This window comes from Homarus americanus, unplaced genomic scaffold (genome assembly GCF_018991925.1).
Source record: "Homarus americanus isolate GMGI-L3 unplaced genomic scaffold, GMGI_Hamer_2.0 scaffold34921, whole genome shotgun sequence".
NCBI lineage: Eukaryota > Metazoa > Arthropoda > Malacostraca > Decapoda > Nephropidae > Homarus > Homarus americanus.
In genome coordinates this window covers 18,328,943-18,347,589 of record NW_024741901.1, presented here as the reverse complement: position 1 = coordinate 18,347,589, position 18,647 = coordinate 18,328,943, and the positions used below count along the sequence as shown (strand labels likewise).

Here is an 18,647-nt window from a genome sequence, read left to right as displayed (position 1 = left end):
ATTACCTCCCATAAGGATCTTCAATTCGGTTGACGAACAAATCTTCGATTAACGAAATCCTTATGACAAACACGTTTTGTTGTCAGCATCAGCTGATCAGCTGATGGGCTAGTCTGCCAATTCATTAATCTATTCTATGTTTACATTCGTTTCCAGTGGAGTAAATATCAAGAAAGTTGTACTCTTTAATATTTTTGCATTTTTTATATTAAAATTATTAGTCATTTTAACATTTATTTAACATATTGATTATATATGCAGTACAGGGAACTTGTTTTCTTATGCGCCCATCAGCAGTTTGACTCAGCCACAAGGCGCCATTTGGGCTCTGTTGACAGTGGAGTGACCATCTATTTTGTTAGCGTCTTGAATATTTCTGCATTTTTCATTTAAATTATTGGTCATTGTGAAATTTAGTTAACATATCGATAATATATAGCACAGCGCAGTGTTGATTTAAATAAAATAATCTTGAATTACACCTAGTGAACTAAAATTTTATTGGTGAAATGACGGCATCAAGCATGGGTTCCCTGAAAGGTGATTTCTCCTCCATCCCCACTTCCTTCTCTTCTCCCTTCTCCACCCCCATTTCTAATTCCCATCATCATCATTAACCAGGAACCTTCTACGTACACACCTCAAAGTAAGTGTACTTTACTGCATTTTTTTTTTCACTTTGTATGTACTTTTCTGTGAGCTGGAACCAATTACCCAATATCCCATTGAAACAATGGATTCGGTTAACGAAATTTTTGGTTAACGAACGACTCTGTGGAACGAATTGTGTTCGTTAACCGAGGGACCACTGTATATATAATAAAAACCTAGACTTCTGAAAAATATCATATACTGAATTTTGTATGCTCATTTTAACATTCATAATAATTAAAATATATTTTGTAATAAAAAAATGGATACAGGTATTACTTTAAATGTTTCACTGTTTACATACTTGCTAACAAAACATATCAAAGTTAAGAGTCGTATGTTTGACTGATGTTATGAAGCATATTGCGTAGGATATGCAAGAGCTCGTTTAAGAAAATATTTTGTCAATTTTGCATAGCTTTCTACTTCTTGTGACAAGTCAACATGCATTTATGGTAATATGTAGTTTACTTATTGTCATATTCTACAAGCAATTACTATGAAAGCATCAAGTTCCATTGGCACTATTTTATTTTAAGAATTTTAGGAAGTATTAAAGGCCTTATTGCATCACAAAAATTCGAAGTCAGGTCTGTCTAATATATGGAGGTGCTTAACTGTCATTCTTGTAATTCATGCTGTTACAGATGAAAATCTGATTTCTTAATTACATAGCATTTCAGTTTTGATTTGTCACAATGTAGAAAGATTATTTAGAATTTGAAGCTTAGAAGGAATTTCCAATGTTAGCATATATTTTAATTTTAATTCAAGTTTGGAGAAGAGTTTTGCTCGGCTTTGAGGATATCCGAGTACAATGTGGCATTTTCAACCCAAACATCTAAAGTTTTTCTATAGTACTGTCGTTAATTTCTTTTGATTTACAGTATGTGTATTGCACACTTGAAGTACAATACAGGTACAGTATTTCATTTGAGTATACCAAAAATTTGTTTCTATTTGTGCAATCATATATTGATAAAATGTAAATAAAACATTTATGTTCACCAGTAAGTAACAAAAACATTATAATTTCCATTTCTTCACTTACAATTTCTTTTTAAACAGAAGACTTACATGTGTATGATAGTAATCAAAGGATTTAATCATTAATGTGGATGCATTATTGTGTAACTATAGATTGGTGTGTTTGTAATGTCAAGGAGTGACTGTAGGTAAATTAGATCTGTATACAAAAGCTTTAAGATTTGATCACAGACTCATGTCGAGTTTAGCACATGCAGACTTTGTGTTATTTTAGTTTATGAGGGTATACCTAGACTTAACTGACTGCTACATGCATCACTTGTGGACACTGCCGACCCAGTACCTATATGTTGTAAATTTGGTGCTGTCAGCCAAAGTTACTTAGTCAATTCGTAACATTTTATTTTTTCTTCATTCACAGACACCTGTTAAGCTAAGGGATTGTGTTACATCAATTCTAACTGAAAATATGTGTGTGTACCAGTTGTGACTTTAAACTTACGAGTATAAATTCACCTGTCTGGATATTTATGAACTACTAGGTCTGTGTAAACTCACTCTGGAGCAATGTAAGGCATAGCAGGAACATTCCCTTAACTCTCACAACACACCACTGGGGGTTATGCAGATCACATACAAAACTCACAAAATGTAAATATAAAAGGAAAGCACTATGTACACAAATTGACTAAGGTGTAGAAAGTAAATTGTGAATTCAATGCCACATACAATGTCTACAATAAAGTCATATGTGACAAGTTAAATACCTGTAAATTCTCTGGCAAGGTGCAGGCAATGCTTACCTCTTTGTCTCACACTGACATGACCTATGTTTTGCCAGTTAATGATGATAAACAATGGCATCTATGTGCTTAATGTATGTGGCTACCACAAACTTAGACATAGTATTTACAGAGTACTATTCAATTTTATACTTTTCCTTAACTATACAATCCTGGAAGGCATACATGATCAGACATGGTGTTTTATATGACTTAACTTTCACATACTGACTAGTAATTATGGCACCTTTGATCAGTAGCACAATGAAAAACATGACTTCAATCATTCCATAAACAGAGATTCTGCATGGAGAATATAAAAGTTAATAGGAGAAATATAGATTACTTTTTTTTCATTACCGCTATGCAATTATTTCTTCAAGGCAAAACTATCTATAATTAGTTTTGTTGTGTATATATTATAGCCTATCTGAACTCATATAAGCCAATTACCCAGCAATTTAATTTGTCAGAGGAATTATAGGCAGATACAGTACAGTACTCCTAAATGCTGTACTGTATTTTTCATGTTGAAATATTAAACACAATTTTATATTTGTTGACAATAGAGGTCTGGATGCTGCTAAATTGTCCTAACCTTCCAATCCATGTAAAAGTACTTTTTAGAAGAACTGTTTAAAACATATACTGTACTGCATACATTTTAACCTATTAAGAAATTACCGTATATACTCGTCTATAACCCCCCCTCGTTTATAGGTCGACCCTGATTTTTTGACCAAGAAATCGTTAATTTATGATATTCCTCGTTTATAGTTCGAACCACATTTTTGAGGGTAATGGAACAACAAAACCTTCACTAAAAACTCTCTACATCCTATAAACTGAGGCTCGCCGTGCATGAAACACGAGTGCCGAAGGGAAATTGTTTACCATTTATTATTACGACACTTTACACTGAAACACGGGTAGTTTCAACAAAAATATTGTATATTTCCATTCAAGTATTTATTCAAGTCAATTAGGAGGGAATATAATTGTAATACAACAGTTTTTAACTAAACCATTCGAAAAGCGATTACGATAACATCTTTTGAACGAAAGAAAGCGAAAGTCTTTGTTTTCTTCACGATTTTATCCCACTTTCCACTGTAATACATACGTAATTTCAGCAAAAATATTACATTTCCATGAATGTATTATATCAAGCACAGTATGAATAGAATATCATTGTAATATAACAGAATTTTAACCGAAAACTATTAAAAAACGAGTAACATCTCAAGAACAGAAGCTTAGGTAAAGTCTTTTGTTTTCGTCATGTATTTTATCATATTTTACATTGAAATACATCACGTTTCAGCAAAACTACTATTTATTTCCGAGAATACATTCATTCAGACGCAGTTTAGGTAAAATATACGTGTGATGTAATAGTTTTTTAACTGAAAACGATTCGAAAAACACGTACCCTCTAGCCCTGTTCAAGGAGAGGACTGGGAGAAGCTGTTTGATGCTGCAGACGATGAAAAGGAAAATGATTTTGATGGATTTTAATGAAAATATTCAGAAATATTGTATCATAGTATTTATTCAAGTCAATTAGGGTTAAAATATTATCGTAATACAACAGTTTTTTAACTGAAAACCATTCGAAAAGCGATTACGGTAACATCTTTTGAACGAAAGAAAGCGAAAGTCATTGTTTTCGTCACGATTTTATCCCACTTTCCACTGTAATACGTACGTTATTTCAGCAAAAATATTACATTTCCGTGAATGCATTATATCAAGCACAGTATGAATAGAATACCATTGTAATATAACAGTAGTTTAGCCAAAAACTATTAAAAAAACGAGTAACTTCTCTTGAACATCAGAAGTTTAGGTAAAATCTTTTGTTTTCGTCATGTATTTTATCCTATTTTACATTAAAATACATCACGTTTCAGCAAAACTATTATTTATTTCCGAGAATATATTCATTCAGGCACGGTTAAGGTAAAATATACATGTGATGTAACGGTTTTTTAACTGAAAACGATTCGAAAAACACGTGTACCGTCTAGCTGATACAGTTGGTGGTGTGTCATGCGTCGTTGTAAACAATAGGAAGTTGAAGTAGATTACCGGGTATTATATTAAGTGTGAAATATCGAAAAGGTTTTTATTACCGGTATTTTTGTAGATCAATGAAAACTGTGATACCGTATATGATATGATAAGTTAGCCTGAGCTAAGAACTTCAACATAGACTACTGAAAACACGTTGTAAGGTAATTTAGCCTGTTGTAAGTTGGTGAGCTTCATTTGCTGAAGGAACTGCACAACTTTTCATTACTAATTGGTACATATTTTACGTTTCCATTGTTTACTGGCAGTAAATGGTAAATATTTTTCAAGTCTGAAGCTAAAAGTTGCTCCTCACCCTTCCCATCATGCACGGGTTCAACCTAACAAAACTATTACGCATGTATAGGATGACCCCCAATTTTTTGCCTAAAAATTTGGTCTTAAAAACTCGAACTATACACGAGTATATACGGTATATTTTAATCAAAATTGAGTTTTAGTTAGTCATATAAAATCCTTTACACTATTCTTTTCTACCACCCCATTTTAAAATTGAATTTTTGCTTTGAATTTACAATAGCAGACTCTCTTAAAAAGCATTACAGACATTGGCACAGATCCAGGAATAACCAACACGACAAGGAGCGTTTACTGTAAATACAATTTTCAATTAAGAGAAGTTAAAATTCAATTTCTATTGTTTGCATTTGAATGTTATTCTGTAATGATCTTGCATTATGCAATGGCCTGTTAAAAAACCCCCATAAATTTTAGGACTTCCTACAGTACTACAAAGACCTCTCATTTCTTTCGAGAAGTTTTGTTGAACTTGTGACAACTACTACGGTATGTACTCACCTGGAAAACCTGAATGAATTCGCCTACGTTCAACAATTGTAGTGGCTCAGAGATGTCTCTAAAATTGAGAATGGCCAGTGATGTCCTCCTTTAAAGCAGGGATTTGCAGCTTATTTTAACTCCAATGTGCACTAATGTTAGTGAAGAAGTACAAAATAACATCACTGTAAATAATAAAGAAGTTTATCAAAGCTTTCTTTAATTTTTTTTGTTTTAAATTTGCAGTCCTTCAGATACAGTAAATGATTGTTTATAAAAAAATACTATTTACTGTTTAATCCATAACATAAGTATTAGAACTGTTACAGTATTACAAAAATTGACTAATTATTCCATCATGATTTTCCCTTGGAGAATTTCTCTGTAAATAACAATATGGTGAGATACAGTGCTGTACATCAATGTTTCCTTAATACAGTACAGTGGGGTCTCATTTTGTACTGGTACACATCCGCACATTGGAAATCTGTGCAAGTGATGCCCTTTAACATATATTAAAATTGCTATACACAATATTGTAGTGAACTTGCCCAACATTTACTCGAGAAAAACTTTGGGTAACCATTTTAACCTTCCAAAAATGACACAATGTCACTTAAACTGCATCTACATTATTAAATAAATATTTCAAGAAAGCCCAAGAAGTTAATTATTCAATACTCTATCGTCTCCACCGAATAGTAGAGGTGTGGGAAGCTCTCTTAGATAAGGGTCTGAGGCAGGGGGTGAAGGCTAGTAGGATTCAAAGCCTTGAAAATCAACTGCAGCCAACTTTTAAAGCAACTTCATCACCAATCCCCAGAACGGCAGGGTCATCTTCACTGGATTCCCCTTGAATTGTTGAGGCATAAAATAGGCAGTAATGAGAGCATGATGGCAGCATTTAAACTCATGGTAATATTGCCTGTAGGGTTCCACCAATTGTGCACTGAGTTTGTTACTGTGTTGCAGGCTGGACTTGGCACTCATTAGAGCATCCTCGAGTTATTCAACAATGCCGAGAACTTGCATCACTTGCTGCCAAGTCATGCCTCCCTTGGTTTACTCTGGTACCGCCACACCACCAACACTGATTTAGCTTGTCATTTTATTTTAAAGTCAAATTATATATTGTATTTTGTTCTATTATTTAATAGTGTATGTTATATTACAGTTACTTATGATGAAACATACACCATAATAGGCTGTTCATATAATTATTCGAGAATATAATAATTAATAAATAAAAACAAAGTGGTGAAAGAGTCAACAGCCAGGTGCATACACTCTGTTATAAGGGGGGAAGGACAAGCAACTCATGTAGGGGGGACTGGGATGAAGGTGACCATATCAACCCTCCCTCCACCACACTCTGCCTCTACCACTCTCTACTCCACCTTCCACCTCCTATCTATATCCTCTATAATTGTTTAAGTGAATAAAAACAAGAATAAGAGATAAGGTATGAGAAATCATGTAAATTAATAAAAAGAAAAATAGATTAAGAAATAGAGTAATTAAAGAATAAATAGAAAATAATGATAAGAATGAAACATTTTGTCTGCGGGAAATTTTTTTTTCCTCATTCTCTCATGTAACATCAGGTCATTTGCAGTGAAGGATTAGTGGTCCCATATTACTGACCTTATGCATTGTCAGGTCACCCATTGTCGGAGTGGGGAATTAGTGGGTCTCAAGACCTGAAGATGTCTTGAATAAGGACGAAAAGTAATATACAGTACACTGTGGCCCTGTTAATTTGGATCTTAGCTTAATTCATACTTTCTTTTTTTAAATGAATAAAATCTTTGGAATTCAGAACGAATCTGAAATAATGGTGCAATTCCAAAAAGTCAATTATTACTATAAGAATATATTATGATACAGATAAAAATGAATGAATTATAGGAATGAAATAAGAATTATAATAAGAAACAAAAGTAATTTCGGGTGAGTACCCAGTGAGGGGTGGCAGAGGAGGGAGGGAGGAAGGACAACTCACCACCTCCCGCTCGGCAGCCCGCGATATCTTATAACGACAGCATGCAATTTCACCATAATTCCCATATTATTTAGGTTCATTTAGTGCATGGTTAATAAAACATTATCAAAGATATTACAGTGAACCCTCACTTTACGCGGTTAATCCAGCCCACAGGGTACCACGGAAAGTGAGAAACGCGTAAAGTGAACAACATAACATATGGGATTAATTGAAATAGAGACCGGGCCGACCCCCAAACTCCACTTTTTCAAACACAATACCTACGTTGTAGTAAAAATAACTTCTTAATTTTATGATGGTATGCACACACAATTAATAATTAAGAGAAATATCAATAATATTAGGTTTTTTAACACTTACATTAGTAGAAAAGATGGCTGAGCACACGGGGATGGGGGGGGTTGGTTCCGAGGCAGAGGGCAGATTATTGGCCCTCACCTGTATCACTTGTATCACTATCCACCACAGAGGCTTGCAGGACCTCTTTGTCAAACCCCTCAAAGTCCATATCCTCACTATAATTATCACTATCACTGACTTGGGCCGGCTGTGGTGGGTGGCGGGTGAAGAACTCGGTAATGTTTTGATGACTGGGCGACCTTGTGCGCACCCTGCTCGCGCCGCTTACGTAACATGGCGGGAGGTTTGGATCCAAAAATGGCGCGGGTCGCCAGCCGCTTTCCGCATAAAGGGGTACACGCACCGCGGAATGTGAGCATTCCGGTTTCGGCAGGGTACCGCGTAAACGTGGAAATGCGGAATGTGGGACCGCGTAAAGCGAGGGTTGACTGTATTAATTTTCCCCAAAAAAACCTAATACTCAATCCTAGATGAGCTACTGTGGTCTTTTGTTTACAGTACAGGGGGGGTATCAGTTCATCATTCCTGCTCTCCTTAACAATGTTGCCAGCACTCACCATCTCTCAAGCAGCGGATTTTACAGTAATTTGAGTGACCCAGAGCCCATTTTTTTTAATTAACCTAAAAAAGCAAAAGATCACTAAATTAATGCTATACCACTATCCACGTCACCCTTGGCTTTCTGCATAAGCTATAACTGCGGTCACATTTCAACCAATCATGTAAGTGATAACCGGGCACGCGAGACCTGCGTAAAATGAAACCCCACTGTATACAGATATATTGTCTTGCATTGTGCACAACATGTTGTTATCTAAGGTACTTCAATTGCTAAGGTAATTTGCACCATTTTTCTTTACTAACTCTAGATACACTGATCTCAATCTCAGTACACACAAACTAAATTTCCCCAGATAATATTCTAAAGCCATTACTAGAACTCTGTTCAATGTTCAAAAACAAAAGCTCCTCACTCATCACTGTTTGATCCTTATCTGAATCAGCTACCATACTCTAACAACAAAAGTCCTATTGGTCATTCTAATGGAACCGAGTTACATTCTGATAGTCGACAATTAATTATTCAAAAGAAGGATGTTTTTAGGACAATTTATTCAATATCCCTCACAAAGTTTTATTTTTCTGCCATTTTGTAGTTCATAGTAAGTTTTCCAATAGTTACCTGAAGTTTCCATCTAATGCAAATTAATTTTAATTTTATTTTAAGTATTATAACCCTGTATTTTGTTTCTCCTCGTGGCTGTAATCAGTTTTTGCTAATACAGTACAGTAATAAACTGAGTTTTTCCACTACCCTCTCTAGACTAGATTTATCATAGACTAGTGCTATAAAGCATCTTTGCAAGTGGTATTTGTTCTTCACATGAGTGTGCAGGTTTTACTTGCTTCACAAATTACTTAAATACAAATTGTGTATTTTTCATATGGTAATCTATACTTTAAATAAATCACATACTGAAAGGATTGAAAGTGCAGCATAAGGCACATTATTAAATATATGACCTAGAAAGATGTTTTATAATTCTTAATAAAATATCCATATTGTGCCATAGTAAAAAAAAAATCTTAGTTATCTTGCAAATATTTTTCTGAATCCATACACAATCTGAATTCAAAATCCAAATAATATACTTGTTGTCTACAAAATAAAATATTAAATTTAAGCACATTTATAAATTATAGTATGCTCGGCCACAAAGAGATTTTTCATTTTAATATCAAAGGTAATTTTGTGTATCACACACAACCTTTTCCCTTTATCATTCCATGGAGTTGAGTTCTGCATTGGTTTTTAAGAATTTTTTCTTTAATGAGGAGAAGACAAAAAAAAAATTATATATATATATATATATATATATATATATATATATATATATATATATATATATATATATATATATATATATATATATATATATATATATATATATATATATATATATATATATATATATATATATATATATATATATATATATATATATATATATATATATATATATATATATATATATATATCCTCTGCAGTTTGGGTAAATTTACAGTTGAACAATTTAGTATCCATGTGAAGCATTATCACAGTGTGGCAGTTGGGCCGAGCATAAACCTGACTCATGATGACCTAGCATGCACTGCGGGTCAGACAATAGAAGAGTCAACCTGTGCCCTACGTTTGGCATCAAGACGCTGCAATTTACTATCTACTTCTGTTGTCATTTTCAGTAGGTCAGGTTGCCCAGGAATGGAGGTTATGTGCGATCGAGCTGATCTTCTAGAGCCATGGCGAGTTAGCGTCCCTGTTTGAGGAGTGCCTGGTATAGGACGACCCATAGCATTCATGTAGTCAGCAATAAGGAGAGTTAGTTCCAGGATCTGCAACACAAGAAGTCATGACTCATTTATTTTCAATTCTGTTTTTTTTTTGTACAGTACTTTGTTCAGTATTATAGGTCTGGTTGTACATTCAATACACAAATAACTTATCCTTTATCTTTCTTTACCAAACCATATTTCTTAGTGTACAGTATGTACTTGTGATATTCCCTGAGATTTTCTAAGCATCAGGATTCTCACTAGGGTCTCATAGCTGGATCAATTACCAGGCCATCAGAAGCAGGCTAAATGGCCAAAACTGCACTAACAAGAATATAAATACAGGTACATTTGCTAACAAATGTCCTGTTGCTTCGCCTGCCTCTTCATGAATCCAGAGATTGAGAGATTTGTGAGGTCTCTGAACCTCTTGGTTCATGAAGAGCCAGGAGAGGCAACAAGACTTTTGTTGGCGAGTGTACAGTTCAACAGAGAAGTTTGTGTTACACTCGAGGTGGAGGGTGCAAAGCCGGTTCCACCCTTACTGTACAGTGGGTCACTGTCTGGCCTATGACCCCCAATACACAAACTAGCACTGATATAGTTTAACACTTGCTTTAGACTCATAGTGGGATGGATTAATGCAATAATACTCCTTGACCTTAACTTATCATGTGACCTTGACCTTGAAACCTTCTAAAACATAATTAGATTGATCAAGCATCCTCAAAACTATTAAAAAACAAGCCCTAGAACATCATTTCCTGAGATGTGGCATTTTATCATTTTAACTGTGGAAATGAGGCAGCTATTTTGAATTTGCCCAAGATGGCCACCAGAGTGAGGACCTAGTGTGTCCTCACCCTGTAAACATTTCTATAAGGCAGAAGAAAGGACAAGCAACCACCTTCTGGCTCACTTCAATGCTCATTGGGAGTATAACATAAGGTAGTAGGTATTAGGAAGATACCAAACAGGGAGGTACTACCGCCTGGAAAGATATTGGAAGCATAATGTATTGGCTAATGATAGATCCTGCTGCCCCATGGCATTGCGAATATTGTGACCAAGTCCCAGGTTGCTGATCTGACTCTCAGCCTCATTTACACACAATTGCAGGGTCTCAATTGTTTCTCTTACTATTGACAACACAACATACATACAGTATATTGTTTCTCACTTTTGATCTTTTTTCATTTTTGTATTTTTGTTTTTTTATTATTATTATTATTATTATTATTATTATAATAATAATAATAATATTATTATTATATTACATTTTCGACCCTCAGGCCCTGATGTGGGTCAGTGATATGTGCCCGGGTGAGCTAACCCTGTATATACAAAAAAAAAAAAAAAAAAAAAAGTGGAGGCCTGAGCTGGTGCGAGGCCTTGTGTCAGCCATGCCAGACAGGCCTCAAGCCATCAAAATCTTGAGTGTCTGGCTGAAAATCTCTCCCATCAGTCCAAAGGAATGAAGCGTGGCATCACAAGGCAGCTCGACCTCCTCCACCACACTATTAACACCACTCGCTCCTATTTGCTCACATGCACTCATGATATCCTAATCCTCTTCAGAAATCAAGGAAAAGGATTCATCATCAAATGCAGTAACTATCAACACAAACAGTACTTGGAAGGGGTCACACTCTTCAAAATATTTTTAATTTCCTTTGCAGCAAGTGGTGGTGAGCGAGATGGTCGAGAGGTTGTGTGGGAGGCACGTGAGGTGACAGATTGCTTCCTCCTACCATCATGTGATACACACACACACACTTTTAGATTATCCACACTTTCCTCATCACTACTACCTGGATATCTTCTTGCAGTTTACATTTCATGGGCACTTTCTTTGGATGGTGGTGCAATATACAGTAAGTCTACTCTCCATAATGGCTCATTTGATACCGAGGATCCACATGGGTGGCAGCATAAGTGAAGGGATGGAGGCTAAGTGAGACTGAACCTGTTAAATCAGATCCAGAAGCTACAATTATGAGCAAAAATCATATGCTGTATGTCGCAGTTACAAGCTTTCCATCTAACAATGCATATTGCATTTGTAGGGTTAAACAAGGGGTTGGACTTGACTTCTTAATAACTCTGCTCACAAAATACTAAAATACAGTATATAAGAAACACCAAGAATATGCATGACTCCAAGAACAATACTCTTTAAGAATTACCTTGGGTTTATTCATACAGAGGAGAAGTTTATGAGTTCCTGGAGGGTGGTGGGCACTGTCTTCCTCTGGTGTGTGAACTACCAACATGAAGTCTTCCTGGCAGCCCCCAAATGTTACAACTGATTCATACCCATATCTGGAGAAAAAAATAGACATACACATTTTATTAGACTAAAACAAAATCTCAAGTTATATTTAATTTTATAGGTGTATACATGAGTGGTTCGGGTAATCATCAACCCTCAGACATACTGTATGAGGATAGCACTTTTACTTACTGGTTGCATATTCCTTGACATCTTACCTCCCAATGGAAACCATGCTGGCATGATCAAGCAATGTGATGGCATCTTCACTGACTGCCACCCACACTGGTGTTGGTGGGCCATCAGGTGAGGGTGTAGCAGCAGGAAATAGTGTAGCTCCAAAGTAGGGCCACTTTCTTGTACAGGTTAGATAAATACGTACACAGTCACTTTGTGTTCTTCCTCTTAGGCCTACCCACTTTTCTTGTAAACTGTCTTGTAATGTCCTAGAATATAAAGTTAGAGGGAGACATTCTTTAAAACTAAAAATATGTATTTAATAGGTTTGATTTTTTATAAATGTAATGTTTTCAGAGGACGTCCTTTTACTGCATTTCTAATTTTCATTTTGTGTACCCTGTACAGGTATTCATATATATTTTTTTTTCATCTACATTCTTTTAAAATTTTCTGCTAATTAAGAGGGTAGTCCTAGTTCTTTACAGAAGCATTACAAAGGCAAAATCATACACATATCCAATCAGAATTTTTTTCTTTACTCCTAACTAACATATATTAATCAATTATTTCTCTGATATGGAAGTTTATCAGGAGAGGTGATAAGATATCCTTTGAAAAGAAAAAAAAGGATTGTACATATTTATGATAAGAGATACAGTAATTATAAATGAGGTTTATGCTATTACACTACGGTAAGATCTCATATTTCGCGCAATTCCATTTCACATTTTTGAATTTCGCGAGCACTACCTAATGTAACCAAGTCTTATATTTGGCATAAAATATCGTAAATTTCGCGAGATCCAGCCAACTGAATGCGAGATCCAGTAAGCTGAATACTGGCCACGGTCTTGGATGACGTCACAGCCCTCATACCAGTTACAGTCATTTCTGCTACAACGCGTGTTTTGTCAACGCAAATTGGTTGCAACGAGATTGATGAATAGGGGAACGCTATATTAATTATATTCTCCTAGGTCATATCACTGGCATTTTAAAATGAGAGAAGCTTAGTAGGACTGTTAAATAAACACACAGAGACTTTCGGCTCAAACTTGTCACCTCAACCCCCCACACCCCCCCCACCCCTCGCTTTCCCTCCCTCCCTAATCTGCTCAGGCGGGGGTATATTTAGGCTTACAGTTTTTAACTTATATAATATCTCAGACTAAAATTAGGAGATTATAATTTGCATTGCTGGAATCCTTGCAAGACAGCCAATAATTTGAATATAAACGTCATATATTTTGCTCAAGAGATAAAAATTGTTGTACATTAGTGTACAGTACTGTAGTACATTTATAATATAAATTTTTTCAACTGCATTTTTGGGTAGATTTACATCAATTTCTTCATTTATTTTCATCCATTTACATGCACACACCATACTAAAAGAAACGTAAAAGAAATAAATGACCTTAGTGCAAAGCTGGAGTGCACATGTACTAATTTGATTACGGTACTAAAATTGTTATGTCTAGTGCAAATTATACAGGTTGTACCTCTCTAGTCCGGCATTCTGTGGTCCGGAAACTCCCGTGGTCCGGAACAATTTTAGTTTGTCCAATAGGTAGATAGGCAGTTTTTTTTTTTTTTTTACTTATCTGAATTATTATTATTATTATTACAGGAGTATTAAATTTTTGCCCCTCAGGCCCCAATGTGGGTCAGTGACCTATGCCCGGGTGGGCTAATCCCCATAAAAAAAACAACAACAAAGCCGCGAGAAATTAAGGTTTGTTTACATACGGCAGTTCGGCTGCTCTCTCTCTCTCTGCTTGTCTATACAGAGTACAACATTTAACCCTTCAATATATATGAGCAGTAAATAAGTGTTGCTTTCATATTCTTATGTAGAGTAATGACGATATATTTTCACAAGTGCGCACTTACATACGCGCAGTCTCACTTTTTTTTTTACCATTAATGGTTAGCTACTTATATTGTTCCCTTTATTAACATTAAATAACATTACTTCAAACATCCATATTAATTTTTACAATAATTTTACTACAGCTACAACCAGGGTCTTATTTTCTTGTTTTATACGTAGAACCAACCAGTCACTGGTTTTGTAAACATTACCGAAAACAATGCCGACAGCCATCTCGTCTCCTCGTGTGTTTTAATATTCCACGAATTATGAATGAATTGTATTGTTCATTTTGCACACACAAACATTAATTCAATAAAAAAAATCAGAAACATTAATTAAAACTTATATGAACAGTAAATAAGTGTTGCTTTCATATTCTTATGTAGAGTAATGACGATATGTTTTTCACATGTGCGCACTTACATACGCGCAGTCTCACTTTTTTTCTTTAACATTAATGGTTTGCTACAACCATATTAATTTTTTACACTAATTTTACTACAGCTACAACCATGGTCTTATTTTCTTGTTTTATATGTAGAACCACTCAGTCACTGGTTTTGTTATGAACGAAAACAATGCTGTCTCATTTCCTCGTGTGTTTTAATATTCTACGTATTATTAATGAATTGTATTGCTCATTTTGCACACATAAACATTAATTCAATAAAAAAGACATTCAGTAATAAACAAAAATGAATCTTTTGTACATTTGAGTTTCCGTTGACAAAATTTTAAATTATGTACAGTAGTTTTTTTTTTGTGTGTCCAAATAAAAAACAGTGAATTAAAAACTCGCGAAATTTGAGAAGCTACTGTATGACATTTAACCCTTCAATATGTCTTCAAAGAGACCACGAAGCAGTGAAAGTGGTGCTAACTTAAGCCCAAGTCACTATCTGTCCAGGAAAAGGGTGAATTTCCGTTGTCCGGAAATTTCCATGGTCCGGCACCGGTCAGGTCCCGAGGTTGCCGGACTAGAGAGGTACAACCTGTAGTTCAAATCACCAACCCATGTTCCAGTTCATGTTTAAAGTACAGTAGCCTCAAAAATTATCTATTATAGATGCTACATCCAAGTAATGGGATTGGATGGGTGCATTAATTTACACTTAAAAACAAATAAATTATTATAAAATTCTATCTTCAATTGTACATAGCTTAAATTCAATCGTAAACTGTAACGTAACACAAATTATTTTGTCACTAATGAGCCCACTTACTTTAATTCTTCTTCACTGTGGTCCTCACGATATCTGTAGGGGTAAAACTTAGTGAAGGCTTGCTGGATGTGAGCTGTCGAGGGGCCAGATGAGCCAGAGCCTCTTGATCTTTCACTGTTCACCTCTCCCATGTCAATCTGTGGTAAATCATAATATTTAAGACAAATAATGTGAGTGTTCTTTGATAAATGTCAGCACAGCAAAATGAAAGTCTTAGGTTATTTGCTCCTTTGGTTGTTTCTATACAATTAAGCCAGACTTTATTTTATGTTTAACAGGTTCACCAATATAAATATAAATTTTATTTTGGTTATTTTCTTATCGACACCATTGATCAATCTTGCTTTGGAATTCTTTTAAATGGCAAAAGCAGACACGAATCTACATTTCTGAAGCACGTGAAGTATCATGAACATTTAAAAATTATCCTTGTGCACTCTAGTAGAAAACACTTACAAAACTGTCATAAATATATCATTAGATGATATGCTAAGAGGCGACATGGTTTCTGAAAATATTGAATCATGACATATCCAAATGGTAGAGGGCTACACATGTAGGACTTCAGCTTCAAGTGCTGCAACTGTTCCAGTTATACCGACACATGATTTGCTGTGTTCAGTCGCAGGGGACCAATATGACAAACGATTTGGTAATTAGAGTACTGTAGTGAATGAAGTCAGGTCCCAGAAGGAGGGCCTATTTAATATCTACATGCACCTGCACTTTAATGAAATTGATGTTTTAATGTTTTAATCTGATACTCTACATTTGATAACATAACTTATTAATTTGCATGTTATTTGTCTTATACTTGCAGTAATACAAGCATTGACCATTATATGATGGGGTTAGAGACCTCATGTGAGAGGTTTGAATAATAGACCAGATTCCTTGCAGACTTTACTACTTCAGTGTCAGATGGTGACCGGCAACCGGGCGCTGCCAGACAAGCTCCCACCTCAACACATGGGAAAACATATCGTACGATAGTACTCCATTTCACAATCTCACACCTCATAAGGCCATCGCTAAGTGATCGATCATATATTGATAGTAATATCTCAATTAGCTGGAATCCCGCTTAGCCAGAACTCTCCAATGGCTGGAAATGAAATTTACTTGGAATTTTTTAGGAAAATTTCCATCAGTTCCGAGTTTGAGTTCTGAGGTTGATAATCAGGCGCATTTTCTGGAAAATTAAAAAAAAAATCCAGAAACACACTCCAATTTTTTTCTGGGTCTGGGAACAAATTCCAAGGATGAAATAGGTAATGTGTAATTCTGGAGAATTTCAAGAAAATTCCAGAAATTCTCCCCCCAAAAAATTTCCAGGTCTGGGAACAAATTCTGAGGATGAAATATAATTTGTCATTCTGAAAAATTCTGAGAAAATTATAGACTCTCTCTCCAATTCATTTTTTCTGAGCTGGGAACAAATTCTGAGGATAAACTAATGCACAGTTTCTGGAAAATTCCAAGAAACTTTTCCCAGTACCCGGAAAAATTATTTGGATGGTGGAATTTTTTTTCCGGACTTGAGAGAGTTGTCTCAGGAGGGTGCAGTGTTGGTGTCCGAGCTTCCCAATCGGTCAGTTGCGTTATTGTTATTCGTATTTTCAGGTAGATACAGTATACATAATTTTCTTTATACAGTACAGTACCAGAAAGTGCTGTGTCGGCACCAAGTGTGAGCTCTTTTAAGACAAGACTTGACCAACACTGGAGCAGGTTCAGGTACATTCAGGAACTGGTGCATGCCCAGTACTTGCCAACAGTGCGTAACAGAGATGTGACCGATCGCCCAGGCGGCTAATGAGCCGATCAGTGGTGAAGACGATAAAAGTAAAGTAAAAGTATACAGTGGTCCCTCGGTTAACGAACGGTTCGGTTAAGGAAATTTCGGTTAACGAAATTACCTTCCATAAGAATCTTCAATTCGGTTAACGAACAAAAATTTGATTAACGAAATCCTTACGAACATCACGTTTTGTTGTTAGCATCAGCTGATGGGCTAGTCTGCCAATTCAGTAATCTATTCTATGTTTACATTCGTTTCCAGTGGAGTAAATATCAAGAAAGTTGTGCTCTTTAATATTTTTGCATTTTTTATATTAAAATTATTAGTCATTTTAACATTTATTTAACATATTGATAATATATGCAGTACAGGGAACTAGTTTTCTTGTGCGCCCATCAGCAGTTTGACTCAGCCACAAGGCGTCAGTTGGGCTCTGTTGACAGTGGAGTGACCATCTATTTTGTTGGTGTCTTGAATATTTCTGCATTTTTCATTTAAATTATTGGTCATTCTGAAATTTAGTTAACATATTGATAATATATAGTGCAGTGCAGTGTTGATTTAAATAAAATAATCTTGAATTACACCTAGTGAACTTAAAATTTTATTGGTGAAATGACGGCATCAAGCATGGGTCCCCTGAAAGGAGATTTCTCCTCCATCCCTACTTCCTTCTCTTCTCCCTTCTCCTCCACCCCCACTTCTAATTCCCACCATCATCATCATCAACCAGGAACCTTCTACATACACACCTCAAAGTAAGTATACTTTACTGCATTTTTTTTTACTTTGTATGTACTTTTCTGTGAGCTGGAACCAATTACCCAATATCCCAGTGAAATGATGGATTCAGTTAATGAAATTTTCGGTTACCGAACGACCCTCTGGAACAAATTGTGTTCGTTAACCGAGGGACCACTGTACAGTATAGTCTGGATTTATGCGGTTTTTGTTGACGCGTTTGGTCATTTACGCGGTGCCTTGCCAGAATGAAATGTTTTAATTACGCGGTAAATTTCATCATTTACGCGGCGAGCGGCTGGAGAGGTCCAGATACACCGAACCATTTTTTACTCACGCGGTCCATTCTTGACTATACACGGGAAGCGGCGCGGTGAGGGGTGAGCATTAGGTCGCTCTTACGTTATCGCTGACGTCATGACGTATTGGACTGTGATTGGGCCACGCATCCTCACCACCCACGCATTCCCTCCGCCGCTAGCTGTGATTGGTCTAATGTAGCATGACGTGCCCTGCCACCAGAAGTCGCTGACCTAGCCGGGCCAGTCTCATTGTTCTCAGTCC

At 35.7% G+C, this 18,647-nt stretch overlaps 1 protein-coding gene across 1 annotated transcript in view; it reads right to left on the bottom strand.

Moving 5' to 3' along the window:
- Positions 1–9,700: 9,700 nt before the first annotated feature.
- LOC121876154 (uncharacterized protein CG43867-like) overlaps positions 9,701–18,647 on the bottom strand; it is a gene marked incomplete in the record, with an annotated part of 144,279 nt that continues 135,332 nt past the window's right edge. The window contains 4 exon segments of the mRNA XM_042381091.1: positions 9,701–10,050; positions 12,177–12,312; positions 12,481–12,708; positions 15,542–15,678. Coding sequence (XP_042237025.1) covers positions 9,817–10,050; positions 12,177–12,312; positions 12,481–12,708; positions 15,542–15,678 — 735 coding nt within the window.